Source organism: Bombina bombina, chromosome 12, assembly GCF_027579735.1.
Source record: "Bombina bombina isolate aBomBom1 chromosome 12, aBomBom1.pri, whole genome shotgun sequence".
Classification (NCBI taxonomy): domain Eukaryota; kingdom Metazoa; phylum Chordata; class Amphibia; order Anura; family Bombinatoridae; genus Bombina; species Bombina bombina.
Genome location: NC_069510.1, coordinates 8,732,854 through 8,754,003, shown reverse-complemented (window position 1 = coordinate 8,754,003; position 21,150 = coordinate 8,732,854). Strand labels below are relative to the sequence as shown.

At 36.2% G+C, this 21,150-nt stretch overlaps 1 protein-coding gene across 1 annotated transcript in view; it reads left to right on the top strand.

The window, feature by feature from the left end:
* The window catches only part of TTLL11 (tubulin tyrosine ligase like 11), a 345,612-nt gene that overhangs the window by 179,276 nt on the left and 145,186 nt on the right, over positions 1-21,150 (top strand). Inside the window, 1 exon segment of the mRNA XM_053695417.1 lies at positions 280-398. Within this exon segment, the coding sequence (XP_053551392.1) occupies positions 280-398 (119 nt within the window).

Below are 21,150 nucleotides of genomic sequence, written 5' to 3'. Positions count from 1 at the left end.
GGTTCCAAATTCAGTATTGTTATTCCACTCCTCATCCAGTTCAGTTTTCATTGTTGAGCTGTAGATATTTTTTGTTTTGTATTTCTTAGTTCGGTCATTTAATGTGTTATAATAATGACATCTTTGGTGAAAAATAGCCTGTAGGCTTGTTATGTTTAAATAACAGAAGGAAAAATGTTTTCGCTTAAATATGATATCCACTTTTGTTTCACACAATATAATTAAAGTGTTCTAGTGATATTTGCTTTATAGTAATGTCTTCTCCTGTGATAATTACAGCTTCTTCCTGGAGTATTTGAATATGTCCCAAGTGTTGTAGACGAAGAAGTAAAAATCGCAGTAATCAGGGATACGCTCCGGCTCGTGGACCCCTTCAAAAAGTCTGGAGTCCAAAACAAGTAACTTTTTTTTGTTTTCTTTCCATGTAATATGTTTTAGTCTGACTAATATTATACCCAGTGGACTAAAAAGGACACATGTAGTGGCAATAGTGGTTTTTGTAATATGGTTTAGTCTGACTAATATTATACCCAGTAAACTAAAAAGGACACATGTAGTGGCAATAGTGGTTTTGTAATATGGTTTAGTCTGGCTAATATTATACCCAGTGAACTAAAAAGGACACATGTAGTGGCAATAGTGGTTTTGTAATATGTTTTAGTCTGACTAATATTATACCCAGTGAACTAAAAAGGACACATGTAGTGGCAATAGTGGTTTTGTAATATGGTTTAGTCTGACTAATATTATACCCAGTGAACTAAAAAGGACACATGTAGTGGCAATAGTGGTTTTGTAATATGTTTTAGTCTGACTAATATTATACCCAGTGAACTAAAAAGGACACATGTAGTGGCAATAGTGGTTTTGTAATATGTTTTAGTCTGACTAATATTATACCCAGTGAACTAAAAAGGACACATGTAGTGGCAATAGTGGTTTTGTAATATGTTTTAGTCTGACTAATATTATACCCAGTAAACTAAAAAGGACACATGTAGTGGCAATAGTGGTTTTTGTAATATGGTTTAGTCTGGCTAATATTATACCCAGTGAACTAAAAAGGACACATGTAGTGGCAATAGTGGTTTTTGTAATATGTTTTAGTCTGACTAATATTATACCCAGTGAACTAAAAAGGACACATGTAGTGGCAATAGTGGTTTTTGTAATATGGTTTAGTCTGGCTAATATTATACCCAGTGAACTAAAAAGGACACATGTAGTGGCAATAGTGGTTTTGTAATATGTTTTAGTCTGACTAATATTATACCCAGTAAACTAAAAAGGACACATGTAGTGGCAATAGTGGTTTTGTAATATGTTTTAGTCTGACTAATATTATACCCAGTAAACTAAAAAGGACACATTTAGTGGTAATAGTGTAAGACTGGTTGTTTTAGCTCAGTAGTTGGGCTCTGAGGATATAATATAAGAACAGGTAATCTACAGTAGTTACACTCTGAGGATATAATGTACGAACAGATAATCTACAGTAGTTAGACTCTGAGGATATAATGTACGAACAGATAATCTACAGTAGTTAGACTCTGAGGATATAATATAAGAACAGATAATCTACAGTAGTTAGACTCTGAGGATATAATATAAGAACAGATAATCTACAGTAGTTACGCTCTGAGGATATAATGTAAGAACAGATAATCTACAGTAGTTGGGCTCTGAGGATATAATGTAAGAACAGATAATCTACAGTAGTTACACTCTGAGGATATAATATAAGAACAGATAATCTACAGTAGTTAGACTCTGAGGATATAATATAAGAACAGATAATCTACAGTAGTTGGGCTCTGAGGATATAATATAAGAACAGATAATCTACAGTAGTTGGGCTCTGAGGATATAATATAAGAACAGATAATCTACAGTAGTTGGGCTCTGAGGATATAATATAAGAACAGATAATCTACAGTAGTTGGGCTCTGAGTATATAATGTAAGAACAGATAATCTACAGTAGTTACACTGAGGATATAATGTAAGAACAGATAATCTACAGTAGTTACACTGAGGATATAATGTAAGAACAGATAATCTACAGTAGTTACGCTCTGAGGATATAATGTAAGAACAGATAATCTACAGTAGTTACACTGAGGATATAATGTAAGAACAGATAATCTACAGTAGTTACACTGAGGATATAATGTAAGAACAGATAATCTACAGTAGTTGGGCTCTGAGGATATAATGTAAGAACAGATAATCTACAGTAGTTACGCTCTGAGGATATAATGTAAGAACAGATAATCTACATTAGTTACGCTCTGAGGATATAATATAAGAACAGATAATCTACAGTAGTTACACTCTGAGGATATAATATAAGAACAGATAATCTACAGTAGTTACGCTCTGAGGATATAATGTAAGAACAGATAATCTACAGTAGTTACACTCTGAGGATATAATGTAAGAACAGATAATCTACAGTAGTTACGCTCTGAGGATATAATGTAAGAACAGATAATCTACAGTAGTTAGGCTCTGAGGATATAATGTAAGAACAGATAATCTACAGTAGTTAGGCTCTGAGGATATAATGTAAGAACAGATAATCTACAGTAGTTAGGCTCTGAGGATATAATGTAAGAACAGATAATCTACAGTAGTTAGGCTCTGAGGATATAATGTAAGAACAGATAATCTACAGTAGTTGGGCTCTGAGGATATAATGTAAGAACAGATAATCTACAGTAGTTACGCTCTGAGGATATAATGTAAGAACAGATAATCTACAGTAGTTGGGCTCTGAGGATATAATGTAAGAACAGATAATCTACAGTAGTTGGGCTCTGAGGATATAATGTAAGAACAGATAATCTACAGTAGTTACGCTCTGAGGATATAATGTAAGAACAGATAATCTACAGTAGTTACGCTCTGAGGATATAATGTAAGAACAGATAATCTACAGTAGTTACGCTCTGAGGATATAATGTAAGAACAGATAATCTACAGTAGTTACGCTCTGAGGATATAATGTAAGAACAGATAATCTACAGTAGTTACGCTCTGAGGATATAATGTAAGAACAGATAATCTACAGTAGTTAGGCTCTGAGGATATAATGTAAGAACAGATAATCTACAGTAGTTAGGCTCTGAGGATATAATGTAAGAACAGATAATCTACAGTAGTTAGGCTCTGAGGATATAATGTAAGAACAGATAATCTACAGTAGTTACGCTCTGAGGATATAATGTAAGAACAGATAATCTACAGTAGTTGGGCTCTGAGGATATAATGTAAGAACAGATAATCTACAGTAGTTACACTCTGAGGATATAATGTACGAACAGATAATCTACAGTAGTTACGCTCTGAGGATATAATGTAAGAACAGATAATCTACAGTAGTTACGCTCTGAGGATATAATGTAAGAACAGATAATCTACAGTAGTTACACTCTGAGGATATAATGTACGAACAGATAATCTACAGTAGTTACGCTCTGAGGATATAATGTACGAACAGATAATCTACAGTAGTTACGCTCTGAGGATATAATGTACGAACAGATAATCTACAGTAGTTACACTCTGAGGATATAATGTAAGAACAGATAATCTACAGTAGTTACACTCTGAGGATATAATATAAGAACAGATAATCTACAGTAGTTACGCTCTGAGGATATAATGTACGAACAGATAATCTACAGTAGTTAGGCTCTGAGGATATAATATAAGAACAGATAATCTACAGTAGTTAGGCTCTGAGTATATAATGTAAGAACAGATAATCTACAGTAGTTAGGCTCTGAGGATATAATGTAAGAACAGATAATCTACAGTAGTTACACTCTGAGGATATAATGTAAGAACAGATAATCTACAGTAGTTACGCTCTGAGGATATAATGTAAGAACAGATAATCTACAGTAGTTACGCTCTGAGGATATAATGTAAGAACAGATAATCTACAGTAGTTACACTGAGGATATAATGTAAGAACAGATAATCTACAGTAGTTACGCTCTGAGGATATAATGTAAGAACAGATAATCTACAGTAGTTACACTGAGGATATAATGTAAGAACAGATAATCTACAGTAGTTACGCTCTGAGGATATAATGTAAGAACAGATAATCTACAGTAGTTACACTGAGGATATAATGTAAGAACAGATAATCTACAGTAGTTACGCTCTGAGGATATAATGTAAGAACAGATAATCTACAGTAGTTGGGCTCTGAGGATATAATGTACGAACAGATAATCTACAGTAGTTACGCTCTGAGGATATAATGTAAGAACAGATAATCTACAGTAGTTACGCTCTGAGGATATAATGTAAGAACAGATAATCTACAGTAGTTGGGCTCTGAGGATATAATGTACGAACAGATAATCTACAGTAGTTACGCTCTGAGGATATAATGTAAGAACAGATAATCTACAGTAGTTGGGCTCTGAGGATATAATGTAAGAACAGATAATCTACAGTAGTTACGCTCTGAGGATATAATGTACAAACAGATAATCTACAGTAGTTAGGCTCTGAGTATATAATGTAAGAACAGATAATCTACAGTAGTTACGCTCTGAGGATATAATGTAAGAACAGATAATCTACAGTAGTTACGCTCTGAGGATATAATGTAAGAACAGATAATCTACAGTAGTTGGGCTCTGAGGATATAATATAAGAAAAGATAATCTACAGTAGTTGGGCTCTGAGGATATAATGTACAAACAGATAATCTACAGTAGTTGGCCTCTGAGGATATAATGTACAAACAGATAATCTACAGTAGTTAGGCTCTGAGTATATAATGTAAGAACAGATAATCTACAATAGTTGGGCTCTGAGGATATAATGTAAGAACAGATAATCTACAGTAGTTAGGCTCTGAGTATATAATGTAAGAACAGATAATCTACAGTAGTTACGCTCTGAGGATATAATGTAAGAACAGATAATCTACAGTAGTTGGGCTCTGAGTATATAATGTAAGAACAGATAATCTACAGTAGTTGGGCTCTGAGGATATAATGTAAGAACAGATAATCTACAGTAGTTAGGCTCTGAGTATATAATGTAAGAACAGATAATCTACAGTAGTTACGCTCTGAGGATATAATGTAAGAACAGATAATCTACAGTAGTTACGCTCTGAGGATATAATGTACGAACAGATAATCTACAGTAGTTGGGCTCTGAGTATATAATGTAAGAACAGATAATCTACAGTAGTTGGGCTCTGAGTATATAATGTAAGAACAGATAATCTACAGTAGTTACGCTCTGAGGATATAATGTACGAACAGATAATATACAGTAGTTGGGCTATGAGGATATAATGTAAGAACAGATAATCTACAGTTGTTGGGCTCTGAGTATATAATGTAAGAACAGATAATCTACAGTAGTTGGGCTCTGAGGATATAATGTAAGAACAGATAATCTACAGTAGTTAGACTCTGAGTATATAATGTAAGAACAGATAATCTACAGTAGTTAGACTCTGAGTATATAATGTAAGAACAGATAATCTACAGTAGTTACACTCTGAGTATATAATGTAAGAACAGATAATCTACAGTAGTTGGGCTCTGAGGATATAATGTAAGAACAGATAATCTACAGTAGTTAGACTCTGAGGATATAATGTACGAACAGATAATCTACAGTAGTTACGCTCTGAGGATATAATGTAAGAACAGATAATCTACAGTAGTTGGGCTCTGAGGATATAATATAAGAACAGATAATCTACAGTAGTTAGACTCTGAGGATATAATGTAAGAACAGATAATCTACAGTAGTTGGGCTCTGAGGATATAATGTAAGAACAGATAATCTACAGTAGTTGGGCTCTGAGGATATAATGTAAGAACAGATAATCTACAGTAGTTGGGCTCTGAGGATATAATGTAAGAACAGATAATCTACAGTAGTTAGACTCTGAGGATATAATGTAAGAACAGATAATCTACAGTAGTTGGGCTCTGAGTATATAATGTAAGAACAGATAATCTACAGTAGTTGGGCTCTGAGGATATAATGTAAGAACAGATAATCTACAGTAGTTACACTGAGGATATAATGTAAGAACAGATAATCTACAGTAGTTAGACTCTGAGGATATAATGTAAGAACAGATAATCTACAGTAGTTAGGCTCTGAGGATATAATATAAGAACAGATAATCTACAGTAGTTAGACTCTGAGGATATAATATAAGAACAGATAATCTACAGTAGTTACACTCTGAGGATATAATGTAAGAACAGATAATCTACAGTAGTTGGGCTCTGAGGATATAATGTACGAACAGATAATCTACAGTAGTTGGCCTCTGAGGATATAATGTACGAACAGATAATCTACAGTAGTTACGCTCTGAGGATATAATGTACGAACAGATAATCTACAGTAGTTACGCTCTGAGGATATAATGTACGAACAGATAATCTACAGTAGTTGGGCTCTGAGGATATAATGTAAGAACAGATAATCTACAGTAGTTACACTGAGGATATAATGTAAGAACAGATAATCTACAGTAGTTAGACTCTGAGGATATAATGTAAGAACAGATAATCTACAGTAGTTAGGCTCTGAGGATATAATATAAGAACAGATAATCTACAGTAGTTAGACTCTGAGGATATAATATAAGAACAGATAATCTACAGTAGTTACACTCTGAGGATATAATGTAAGAACAGATAATCTACAGTAGTTGGGCTCTGAGGATATAATGTACGAACAGATAATCTACAGTAGTTGGCCTCTGAGGATATAATGTACGAACAGATAATCTACAGTAGTTACGCTCTGAGGATATAATGTACGAACAGATAATCTACAGTAGTTACGCTCTGAGGATATAATGTACGAACAGATAATCTACAGTAGTTGGGCTCTGAGGATATAATGTAAGAACAGATAATCTACAGTAGTTACGCTCTGAGGATATAATGTACGAACAGATAATCTACAGTAGTTGGGCTCTGAGGATATAATGTACGAACAGATAATCTACAGTAGTTGGGCTCTGAGAATATAATGTACGAACAGATAATCTACAGTAGTTGGCCTCTGAGGATATAATGTACAAACAGATAATCTTCAGTAGTTGGGCTCTGAGGATATAATGTACAAACAGATAATCTACAGTAGTTGGGCTCTGAGGATATAATGTACGAACAGATAATCTACAATAGTTGGCCTCTGAGGATATAATGTACAAACAGATAATCTACAGTAGTTTGGCTCTGAGGATATAATGTAAGAACAGATAATCTACAGTAGTTACACTCTGAGGATATAATGTACAAACAGATAATCTTCAGTAGTTGGGCTCTGAGGATATAATGTACAAACAGATAATCTACAGTAGTTACGCTCTGAGGATATAATGTAAGAACAGATAATCTACAGTAGTTGGCCTCTGAGGATATAATGTACGAACAGATAATCTACAGTAGTTGGCCTCTGAGGATATAATGTACAAACAGATAATCTACAGTAGTTAGGCTCTGAGGATATAATGTACGAACAGATAATCTACAGTAGTTTGGCTCTGAGGATATAATGTAAGAACAGATAATCTACAGTAGTTAGGCTCTGAGTATATAATGTACGAACAGATAATCTACAGTAGTTTGGCTCTGAGGATATAATGTACGAACAGATAATCTACAGTAGTTACGCTCTGAGGATATAATGTAAGAACAGATAATCTACAGTAGCTACACTCTGAGGATATAATGTACGAACAGATAATCTACAGTATTTACGCTCTGAGGATATAATGTAAGAACAGATAATCTACAGTAGTTGGGCTCTGAGGATATAATGTACGAACAGATAATCTACAGTAGTTACGCTCTGAGGATATAATGTACAAACAGATAATCTATAGTAGTTACGCTCTGAGGATATAATGTAAGAACAGATAATCTACAGTAGTTGGGCTCTGAGGATATAATGTAAGAACAGATAATCTACAGTAGTTGGGCTCTGAGGATATAATATAAGAACAGATAATCTACAGTAGTTACGCTCTGAGGATATAATGTACGAACAGATAATCTACAGTAGTTACGCTCTGAGGATATAATGTAAGAACAGATAATCTACAGTAGTTACGCTCTGAGGATATAATGTACAAACAGATAATCTACAGTAGTTAGACTCTGAGGATATAATGTACGAACAGATAATCTACAGTAGTTTGGCTCTGAGGATATAATGTACAAACAGATAATCTACAGTAGTTGACTTATATCTTATTTTACTATGTTAACATCTCTTACCTGTGCAATGTGTTCGTATAGAATGGATCCCTTGTTTGTTTTTAGCAACATGACAGCATGATGGTGACAAAGTGCGTAACTGATACTGGTATATCAGTTTACATTTAAACACATTGAATATATAACAGTGTATATATATATATATATATATATATATATATATATATATATATATATATAGAAGTGTAATAGGTAAAGCACTCACTGGATTTCAGACTACAAACGTGATAACAAAATTTATTTGATGTGACGTTTGTTATCACGTTTGTAGTCTGAAGTCCAGTGAGTGCTTTACCTATTACACTTCTGTTGAATTTTTGAGAGCACCCTGGCAGCTGAACTGTTGGTGGGAGTGCATATGCCTATGAACTTTCTTTATATATATATATATATATATATATATATATATATATATATATATATATATATAATTTGATGTGGAAACGGTACACTCCAATATGACAACCACCTGGTGCACTGCCGAATAAACATGTAACAACCATAAGTGATGAATCCAAACGGATGGTGTCCGTGTTCCCAGAGACTTCACAAAGCAGGCACAGCAGGATTTTTGATCCATTTAATGTAACAAGAAAACCAAACGTTTCAGCCCTCACATGGGCTTTCTTCAATGGTAGCCAAAAGCCAGACACCATCAGCTATACAAACGGACACCATCAGCTATACAAAAGTCATTGACGGCAATGTTAAATGCTGACAGCGTATGCTATAGCAAATCATGTCCGCCCGACATTTGATAAATCTACCCCTAAGTCTCATCTCTGCTTTATTACATTGCAGCACAGAATATGTTTGGTCTCACACTTTATACATCTAAGAGTATAAGGAGAGGACGCTTTTGTTTTTGAAACCATCTTACGTTTGTTTTAAGAGTTCTGCCACTGCTATTGTACTAGAGGTGGCACGAGGGCTGATATTAGTAATTAAGGCCTGCCATAGATTAGACACTGTTATAGTCTTAGCTGGGTTCTTGTAAACTAATGTCGGTCTTTCTAAGGATCAAATCCCAATGTCTAGTTAGTGTGAAATAAGTGATATTAAAACATGTACATTGTTGTGCCGGAACCTGTTGTTGATCATGAACGTTCTGACGCTGCCAAAAAGTGGGAATGGAACCGTGGAGCGCCATTTTTTTTTATTACTTTCTATTTGTATAAAATTTTAGATTCCAAAATCTTCCTCACCCTAAACGTACATTTCCTGATTTGTGTTATTATTGTATTTGTCCATTATCACAGACATGCGCCACATCAGATACTTCTACTCACCATAAGCCTACAACATATTCTGGAGCCTTCAGGACCTTTAAACAAAAGCGAATGTGTTTAAATAATAATGCCGCAAATAATTTAGAAATTAAATCAATATAATACATGATATTCAAAAATGATACTGCTCAGTATCCATTCAATCTTTTTGTGCTACCACAGGTCATCGTAACTTCAGATGGGAATCCTCTTCAGCTGACTTTTTTCCTAAAATCAAAACAAACAAAACTATCTTATGGGACATAATTTATAGCACAAACATTTATTTTGGGTTGTGTGGAAACATATCTGCATTTATGATTAGTTGGCTTTTGTAGGCTCCACCTTTAGTCAGGAAAGCCACATAACAGTCTAACTATGTGCAAATGTGTAAGTAGGCACATGTATAATACATCTGATGCTTATGTCATGTACAGATTTATTAAAACTTTGTATAAACTTATGTATAAGTTCCTTCTTTTCAGGTCCTACCCTGAAAATAGTTTGGTTATCCGGACTGATTCTCTTTGTCCTTCAAGGGATTGAGTGTTTTTGTTCTCTTTGAACAGAGTTCCCCTGATTGACCAACTGCTGCTATCTAACATTTACAATAAATTTGGAGGCTAGGGGCATAATTATTCCTAGTACCTGTGTAACCTCAGGGTCAAGAGATTTTACCCCAATCTGTTTATTATCCAAAGGGATTTACAGTCCTGTCCTTGATTCCATATCCCTAAACATATTGGTCAGGATTCTCACTTGTATAACGGGATCATCCCTCACATTTTTTTTCCCCTTATTCAAAGGGTCAGTTTATGACTATTATAGACCTCAAGGATTCTTATCTGCACATCTCTATACATAGGGATTATTTTCAGTTCCTGAGGTTTGTATATCTGTAAAACTCTGCCAGTTTTCCACTCTGCGGGGGATACACTCTTGCCGGGGATCAGAAACAGGACTGTTCAGTTGTTCCTTATCTGGCTGATATATAGTGCAAAATAAGAAATATATATAGAGGACAGTGCCAAAGATCAGATGAAGAAAGCAAGCTCACTTCAAAAGGGGAACAATTGCCTAACTAAATCGTTCTAATTATATGAAATAGATGTGTTAGGTGAAGGACCACCTCCAGCAGAGGCTTAAAGGGACAGTAAACCTTAAAAATAATGTTATATAATTCTGCACATAGTGCAGAATTATATAACATTATTTAAGTGCTATAGTTATAAATGCCTTTTTTACCTTTTAATATGTTAAAAATATGGCGCTTTTACAGACCCGCTCTCTGCTGAGCGGGTCTGTTATATTTAGTCAGCGCATCGGGCCAGCTGTATAGTCACAGCCCGGCCTGACCGCACCATAGCACTAAGTGCAGCTCGCTCCTGTCACAGACTATACCAGCTGAAAGTGTTCTCAATATTTAAAGATTTGTTGAACCAATCCTTATCCATCTGTTTACTTGACAGAACCTCACATTATTAAGATTCAGAGAGTGTGTCTCTTCCTACAATGAGCTTCATCCAGTTTCTTTAGCCCCTCATTACTCAAAACCCCTATAATGGCTATGCTACCACAGTAGTCAATTCATTATTACAATAGGCACACAGATTGCTTTAGATTTCTCTGTTAGTCAATCTTTTTCTTAATGACACAAAGTCTGTCTTTTTCCCTTGGAACATATTTCCTTCATCAGTCTTGATCTATTGCACTGATGAACTCCAGTCTGGGGGCGGTCTGGGTTTCTCTGAGATTGCAAGAAGTTTGGTTTCATCTTGAGGCAAGGTTACCAATCAACATCCTGGAACTTCAAGCGATCTTCAGGCTTTTCAGCCCTACCCTCTGTTGAAGGAGGAAAAGTGTTTCCGTTTCCAGTTGGACAGCATCTTTGCATTGACCTACATACATTATCACAGGGGTTAACCGCAGTCCGCTGGCCATACAAGGAGTGTCTATTTCTCTGTATTGGACAGAGAGAAATTATCGCTCCCTATTGGCATTTTATTATACCATGTGTGAACAACTAGGGGCCAATATATTACCAAAAAAAGAACGCATTTTACAACATACGCATATCTTAAGGAAACAGACTCAATACATTGTCACATTATATAGTAATGTAAATAATGACAAATAATAAGTTAAAACCAAATAAAGAAAAGAGACTCTTTTTTTTTAGAAAAGTTAAAAATGTAAAAAAATCATAATTACCTGAATATCGGGATAAGCACTAGAAGGGGAATTTATTTACCTAAAAGATATTTAATATTTATAATATATGATTGACTTCTTTTTACTCATTTAGAAAACAGTTAATATCAAATTCTATGTTTAAGCCAGCAGGCTGAAGTGTTTTAAAGAGACAAATTCACCTCCCCTTCTTCTTTAGGAGCTCCTTTTGTGATTTATCACCTCTCCAATTCCTATTATGTCTGTCAGTACCCACATATGAAAAACAACTCAAATCTGCTTTATTGCATATTGCAAGTGTTTGGGAACCGGCAGGTCTTTATTCCTATCTGAACTTAAGTTTTCAATGGACCAAATCTGTTCCCTAATCCTATCACGCAGGGGTCTTTCAGACTTCCCCACATACTGTTTTGCACATTTTCATTGTATGACATAAATGACATTTTTATCAGTACATCCGATTAAACGTTTTATTTTATATGACTGATTTGTTACAGTTGAAATCATGCAAGCATTCTAGGAAACAAAAGGAAATAATTTCAACTGTAACAAATCGGTCATATAAAATAAAGCGCTAGTATCTTTCTGTCTTTACCCACCCTTTCCATAACATAGACCATTGGCTTGAGTATTCATCCCATATGATATGGAGAACTGCGGACCATCATCATTCCGAAAGGAAATAATTTATCAGATAAGCACCATTTATTTTTTTGGACAAACTTCTGTCAGTTTGTTAATTCCACTAAATATTCCGGAATAATATGAGTATAAGTATTGATATTGTAGCCCCCACTAGCAACTGTAGTATAGGTAGTTTTAAATGAATTTTACCCATTTTACCTTATTTATTTTTCAATTTGTTTCATACTCTGGTGACTGTAATAGGGTTTAGTGGAAAATGATAACAATCTGGTAATTTATATTTTTTGCATAAAATTTACAGTTTAAAAACTGACCTCTGAATTCTGAACTTTACATGCAAGTTTCTAAATATATTATTATCTATCTCTCTATTAATTATTATTGCCAGTCATCACACTTGGATTAACTATTTATATTACTAAAGGTTCATATTATTATCATAATTATCATGTATTGGTAGAGCACAACAGATTCCCCTACGTCTGGATTACACTTGTGCGTGATAGACTGTCAGATGCAGGTGTTCCCTATATAGTCTGTGTCCCTGGGGAAGGACAGCGTGCAGAAAGACTTTCTGTGGCCCCCCCAGCCCCATATCTACAACTGTAGTTATTCTAAAGTAACACGTTTAATATCACTGTATTAAAAGCTGCTTTTTATGCATCTTAATTGTGTCCTGGTTCACGTTACTTGAATGCTAATCACTTCCAGGAAATGTGATAATGTAGTTTCAACAACATTTCTACTTTTAACAAGCTTTAACTTTTAAGATCAAGCATGAAGCAGTCGGAGAAAATAATTGCAGTATCTCAAAGAAAAGCTTGAGATTGCTCACTATATTCAGCAGGCATCTTCTTGGCGCAATTGGCTGTAAATATTTTTTTGTTTGTTTGTTTTAGAGGGCCACATCAAACAACTGTAGCCAATAATCAAATCAAAGAATGATGTAAAATCCCAAGCAACAGATGTGGAGGACTAATCAGTAGGCACACAAGCATCACAAATCCTGTGCCCTTTGTTACAGGTTTAAATACAAGTGGGACGGCATGTATAGCTGGAAATGATCTGATAGCTGAGCCCTTTACTGGGCATAAACACTGCTACAAGTTATAAAGAGATATGAAAGGCAAAACAAAACTTTCATGATTCACATTGAGAACATTCTTGGAGGATTATTTATTAATGTGCGAGCGGATATGATACAATGTAGCATACATGGACGTCATTTATCATTACACAAGCAGTTTTTGTGAACTGCAGGTGCAATGCCGCCCCCTGCAGATTTGTGGCCAATCAGCCGCTAGCAGGGGGTGTCAATCAACCCGATCATATTCGATCGGGTTGATTTCTGTCCGCTGTCTCAGAGCAGGTGGACATGTTATGGAGCAGCTCCATACAGAGCTTGACAAATCGACCCCCAGGTCTTCTTTGTTGAAACTTAGCGCCACATTTAACAAGGACCGGATGGACAAGGTTTGCATTTAGATACTGCCCCATTCTATTCCTATGATGTCTACTTCTTCTTAACTATTGGCTGCAGCCTGCACCAAAGTGCTCCAAAGCTATTATACGCAGCTTGATAAATGGAGCCTTTACTGTCTTTCCATGAGAGCATACTTCAGAAGGCTCATGAGTGTGTGTTATGAGCTCTGTATGAATAACATTGTTAAATACAATACAGAAATGATCAGCGCCAATAATTTAAAATACACAAATTCTCAAGAAGAATAGGGCTCTCCCAAACCCTACATTGAAAACAGTAATACAAGGATATGATTACTTGAGAGCGCAGACACCTGCTTAAGTGTATATTGGAAAAGGTATAAATGGTCCATATCTGGTATCTTACACTGAGTTTGACAAAGAACTAATTTGAAACGCGTTGCTTAGTAGTGCTACAGAAACCAGCTGACGGGCTTCTCTAATTGAAGCACGCCTGTGTTGAACAGATACTTTCATTGTGCTGTCGGTCTGACAGCTTTCATTGGACAATCTGTTTAGGTACGTTGATGCTATTGGGTGGGAGTGCCCCCATTCAGAAATACTAGGAGGGCTTATCTGTGACTCTATGAGTAGCGGGCACCTCAGTTTGAGACGGAACTTGCGGTCTCAGTCTGCAACTGAGTGGATTGAGGTGCTCTTAACTGTGAGTAAGGATTTTGCACATTATCCATTTGTGTTGGCTATGTATAAGGATTTGTGTTCTCCTCTCCATAGGTACACTAAAGAGGATTTGCCGAATAGCATCAAATGGTTGTTTCAAACTGACCGGACAGGCACTTACCGGCCCAACTCCTTTGGAGATTTATGAACTTTATCCTATTGTCCCAATGTTTTTAATGTATTACATGTTGAATCGATTGTGTTTTTTTTCTAATATTTTATGTATTGTTTGCTACTATTAGCTTTTTAATATTAAATAACGTTTATTCGTGATCACCATACAGTGCATACTATAGTAGGTTTTTGCTCTCTAAATGTCCATTAAGAATAGTTTTTACCCCTCTTTTCCAATATACACTTAAGCAGGTGTCTGCACTCTTTATGTATAACATTGTTACAAACACTGCTGCCATATAGTTCTAAAGACACATACACGCTCCTGACTGAGGCTACCTCAGTATGCTCTCATGGATAGGAGCTATGGTTCAAAAAGTAGATCAAGAGAAAAATGTCATTTAGACTGTGAAATTTTCATGAGATTTTCATGTCCCTATAATCTTAGATGAATTTCACAAGTAGACAGCGCTGGCAAAAGTCAACAAAATAGACATCTCACATGGGCACCACTGCCACAAAGAGCCAATCCCTACTCCTCTTGTTACTAATCTTTGTTGTTCCTGAGGTTCATGTCCTGGTTGCATCCAGTGTGCCAGTGTGTTATATAACCCTAGTTATCACTAAGGACTGTGGTACAACATTCTCTTACAGAATATACCTAACTTCAGGTCAGCTGTACGACACACAAGGTTATGTATTTCACAACCTGCTTTTATCAACAGAATGTTAATAATGTGCACTAAAATGTCACAGTAATACAGTTCATTTGTTTTGCCAAGGAAAGCTGCTTCATTATGCAGATTAATAATGCGTGATACCAAGACCCGCTGCAAGATTTTTTTTTTTAAATCAAAGTTTTTTATTAAGGTATTAAGCGATACAATATTCAGAACGCAAAGACATGAATACTCTCTCGACAATATAATGACAAACCTTTGTGAAAAAGAAAAAATACAAGAGTATCCTCACAAGCAACAAATCTCATTTCAAAGACAAGACTCCAGAAATTTGTCAAAAGACAATTAGCTGAGGTTATACCTAAACATTAAAAATAATTATGATAACTGTTCTGAGAGCACACATGTCAGACCATAATTCTAATGTGACATATACATATGCATCACCGCTCTTATAAGGATTTTTATTATATTTATCGAGATTACTGTGATACCTCTTTATCAGGGTATACTACCTAATAAATTGATACTTTAAACTGAACTACCTAGATTAATAACATACTATCTTGAATGAGAGGTACAATTCTTTACTATAGTTTATGTAACTCTATATGATATATTAAATAGAATAGTAAAGTAATAATGACATAGGAAGTTAAGTAGGTACTGTGTGTATGGAATAACTAATCCTGCAATTTATAGTATAAGATAAGGAGAAAATATTGATGGAGCTAGGAGAATTGAAAAGAAAAGGGAGAGATTAAAAGTGGACATATAAGGCGGAATTGGTTGCCCATATGATAACACTTTTATATAGCAAGGTATAAGTCTAATATTATGGGGGCTCTAGTGACAATAAAAAGGTAGGCAGCTTGCCATGTTCAGAGCTGATGATATATATATATATATATATATATATATATATATATATTGATTTTACTATATTAAAATCTATATTTACTTATGTCTTTGTGGTAGGGGTATAGATACTAGATAACCTGTGCGACGTAGCGATTTGAAGGCACCAAAGGATGCATTTAAACCATTCTCCTTATTCACTTAATTATAAATTGGGACTATAAATCTGGGAGATATTTCATTTAGGGGGCCATGAGATAGCCTTGACCCCAAGGATGATCTAACACTCTAATCAGAATACTTAGTACCTGTTGGGCGTCTTTGACAAAGAACCAGTCAAGGCCCACCGTCTCGCCCTCCGACGGCAGGGTCAGCCAGTATATGCATATGCTTGAACATAGAACTTATATCCTAAATAAGATCAGTGCTAAAGGATCAATGTTAGAATACTTATTATGAAGGATCTAGTTTTCATAGGGGACAGGCCAGCGATCTTTGGGTCATCTTTAACTCCCTTGAGAAGAGGCTTAAAGTATCCATGTATAGGTTTGCTGAACTGGGATATACAACAAGAAAGACTGAGCCTTTATGGAAGTGCTCCAAACTTAATATGTACATGTTGACTGAGTCTCAGAGCCTATTGCTATTCATACCTATGAGCTCATTAGAGGGACATTGTGACGGATATTTAACATAGATCCCATTTAACTAATTTATTGTTAGTGAAACATCAACCTTTGTTTTTTTATATGGACGAGTGCCTAAACCTCCTTTGTATGTGATTGATAACCAAACAATAAAGATAAAAAGAATAACAACAAGAAGATGTTAATAATTTTAGAGATCTGGCTTCAGCCATAATAGATTTTCATGAGTCCACTCAGAAACAGTCATTTAGATATGGGGAAACCTGAGGCCGACCAAAGAGCTACTAAGTGATCATGGCACTAGCTGTATTAATATACCACATTGTGCTTTTTCGTCTGGGACACGATTACCCCACTCCCATACATAATGTCTTTTGGCCACCATGCAGGCATCGTGGTTCTTGTTGCGGTCTGTACACGAACAGGCTTGAGCTGATGAACTGGAGAGAAGGCTTGCGGTGAAGATTCCATTCTTTCAAATCTAGTGCAGAAACCATTCGTATCGGTATAGAGGCGTACTTGGGCTCCGTATAAGGCTGACATCTAGGCACTTTTTTGTGGCTCCCCGGCCTCTTAATGTTTGAAGTTGCATCCTCACTTGGCACTTTAAGTGAAGTGACGAGGGCAGCACCCTCATGACTAGCCTGCCTGAGGGCTTCTGGATAATCCGTTTCCCTTGATGCCTTCCTCACTGCAACCAATGTTTTGTATACGCTTCCAGGTTCCGGATACTCTGCCTGCAGGGTACATATATGTGGTATTGCGAGCTCCAAAACTGTTGACGATGTGCCTAGACAACTGGTCACATTTTTCATCAAGTGAGTCACAGCGTTAACAGGATAGTATCCAATTTTTGCATAGCTCAGTCAGTATTTGGCATGTGCCTATGAATTCAGCAGATGAATTCTGCTATACCCGGGTTGATCCTTTAACCGGGGGGGATGGTGTTGTGAGGTAGGCTGCTACCTTCCGACTCAAATAAACCCACTATGTTTTTCTACCAAGGCTTAAAGCGGTTTCTCTTGAATCAGGGCTGGTTCCCCTAAAAGCAGTCTAGGTTAAGATGTAGAAATCCATAGGTATAGCAAAGTATACTTCAATTTATTTAGATTAATGTTGGAGCTCTAAAATTAAGCATCTGATTATGGCTGTGGCACGCCACAAGACATGATTTTAAAGAAATAATTGTATTCTTGGTTAGGTTTGAAAAGGACTTACCCACAAGAAGTGAAGTTAGTATTAGACGGCCATTACACCAGTGATGGTTTACAGAACAGTGCAAATGACAGTTTAAATGCTTTTAAAAACATGTTTATATGCATGTTTTTTGCAGTGTAGTATTTGCTTGCAGTATATGCTATTTTTTTTAAAGTGAGCTTTATTTAGAAACATAACATTACAACAGTTCAGCAATTCATATTAATACTAACAACCATGAACAACTAGATAGTCCAATAGTACATAAAGTAATGAATACCTTTCTAGTTGCAAAAAAACCTTGGTTTGATTCCTCCAATCTTGCTGTGTTGGGGATTTCCACCTTTTGTGGGATAAGAGCCTTTGCTCCATTGAGCATAATAGACAGTAAAGATTGTTTTACCTTGTCTTTTGTTTTTGGTAAAGCATGAGAGAGAAGGATATCTGGATTCTCTCGTACTATTATTCTCAAGACATCAGACATGAATGCAATCCAAAAGGACTCCAGCTTTGGACAACTCAACCCAACACTCCCCACTAGTGTGTGTATATGTATATGTAATAATCTTATCTGGGTAGGGTACCAATGTGACAGGAATTTGAAATTAATTTCCTGTACGTGCATTGAAACAGAAGACCTTTTGTATATACAAAAGATCTTCTGCCATGGCTTCTGGTCAATATTCAAGTCGAGTTCTGTTCTTGATTTGCAAGTGTATGAGGGGAGATAATCCATACACTGTGGAAAAATGAGTTTATAGGTAAAAGAAATAATAAGGTTAGGGGAAGTGCTCATCATACATAGGCTCTCAAAATGGGTAGGAAATTGAAACAAATCTCTCCTTTGTTCATGATAAAGTCTCTTCATCTAACTCCCTATGGTTTCCAGAGGTATTAGCTTAACAACAGTTAAAACACTATGTACAGGGAGTGCAGAATTATTAGGCAAATGAGTATTTTGACCACATCATCCTCTTTATGCATGTTGTCTTACTCCAAGCTGTATAGGCTCGAAAGCCTACTATCAATTAAGCATATTAGGTGATGTGCATCTCTGTAATGAGAAGGGGTGTGGTCTAATGACATCAACACCCTATATCAGGTGTGCATAATTATTAGGCAACTTCCTTTCCTTTGGCAAAATGGGTCAAAAGAAGGACTTGACAGGCTCAGAAAAGTCAAAAATAGTGAGATATCTTGCAGAGGGATGCAGCACTCTTAAAATTGCGAAGCTTCTGGAGCGTGATCATCGAACAATCAAGCGCTTCATTCAAAATAGTCAACAGGGTCGCAAGAAGCGTGTGGAAAAACCAAGGCGCAAAATAACTGCCCATGAACTGAGAAAAGTCAAGTGTGCAGCTGCCAAGATGCCACTTGCCACCAGTTTGGCCATATTTCAGAGCTGCAACATCACTGGAGTGCCCAAAAGCACAAGGTGTGCAATACTCAGAGACATGGCCAAGGTAAGAAAGGCTGAAAGACGACCACCACTGAACAAGACACACAAGCTGAAACGTCAAGACTGGGCCAAAAAATATCTCAAGACTGATTTTTCTAAGGTTTTATGGACTGATGAAATGAGAGTGAGTCTTGATGGGCCAGATGGATGGGCCCGTGGCTGGATTGGTAAAGGGCAGAGAGCTCCAGTCCGACTCAGACGCCAGCAAGGTGGAGGTGGAGTACTGGTTTGGGCTGGTATCATCAAAGATGAGCTTGTGGGGCCTTTTCGGGTTGAGGATGGAGTCAAGCTCAACTCCCAGTCCTACTGCCAGTTTCTGGAAGACACCTTCTTCAAGCAGTGGTACAGGAAGAAGTCTGCATCCTTCAAGAAAAACATGATTTTCATGCAGGACAATGCTCCATCACACGCGTCCAAGTACTCCACAGCGTGGCTGGCAAGAAAGGGTATAAAAGAAGAAAATCTAATTACATGGCCTCCTTGTTCACCTGATCGGAACCCCATTGAGAACCTGTGGTCCATCATCAAATTTGAGATTTACAAGGAGGGAAAACAGTACACCTCTCTGAACAGTGTCTGGGAGGCTGTGGTTGCTGCTGCACGCAATGTTGATGGTGAACAGATCAAAACACTGACAGAATCCATGGATGGCAGGCTTTTGAGTGTCCTTGCAAAGAAAGGTGGCTATATTGGTCACTGATTTGTTTTTGTTTGGTTTTTGAATGTCAGAAATGTATATTTGTGAATGTTGAGATGTTATAGTGGTTTCACTGGTAAAAATAAATCATTGAAATGGGTATATATTTGTTTTTTGTTAAGTTGCCTAATAATTATGCACAGTAATAGTCACCTGCACACACAGATATCCCCCTAAAATAGCTATAACTAAAAACAAACTAAAAACTACTTCCAAAACTATTCAGCTTTGATATTAATGAGTTTTTTGGGTTCATTGAGAACATGGTTGTTGTTCAATAATAAAATTAATCCTCAAAAATACAACTTGCCTAATAATTCTGCACTCCCTGTATAGTACATTTACATATGTGGTGTCTAGAGGATTTATCTATATGACAAGTAAAGATTGAAAATTCTGGACTATGTCTAAAAGCTGTAGTTAGGGAAGGTCATGGGGAAATGTGTACTAGTATCGGAATGCTTGTCCCATTGATGGAAAAATTCAACTAAAATCAAATATTTGACAATCAATTCAGGCCTTTGTCTGCTTGCTAACCATGCCAACATTGCTCATGCAAAGGATGTCTTCATCCATTTGCACTCAGACTTTATGCCTAGAATTATGCCACCATTCTATCAGCCTCTGTAGAATAATAGCCAACCTATATGAGTGTAAATCAGGAACTCCAAGCCTTACATCTTCCGTGGACAAGTATAAACTGTGCTTTTGAATCTTGGGTCTAGTCCTCAGCCAAATAACATGCTAGATGATGGCTTGTATATTGGGAATGCTTAAATGTGACAATGGAATGGGGAGTTTTTGCATTATATAAATAATTCTAGGCAAGATATTCATTTTAATTACACTAACCCATCCTAAACATTATAAAGTCTTGTTTTGCAAACTGTATAAATCCTTAGCAATATCCTCCTGTAAGGGTTTGTAGTTATGCTC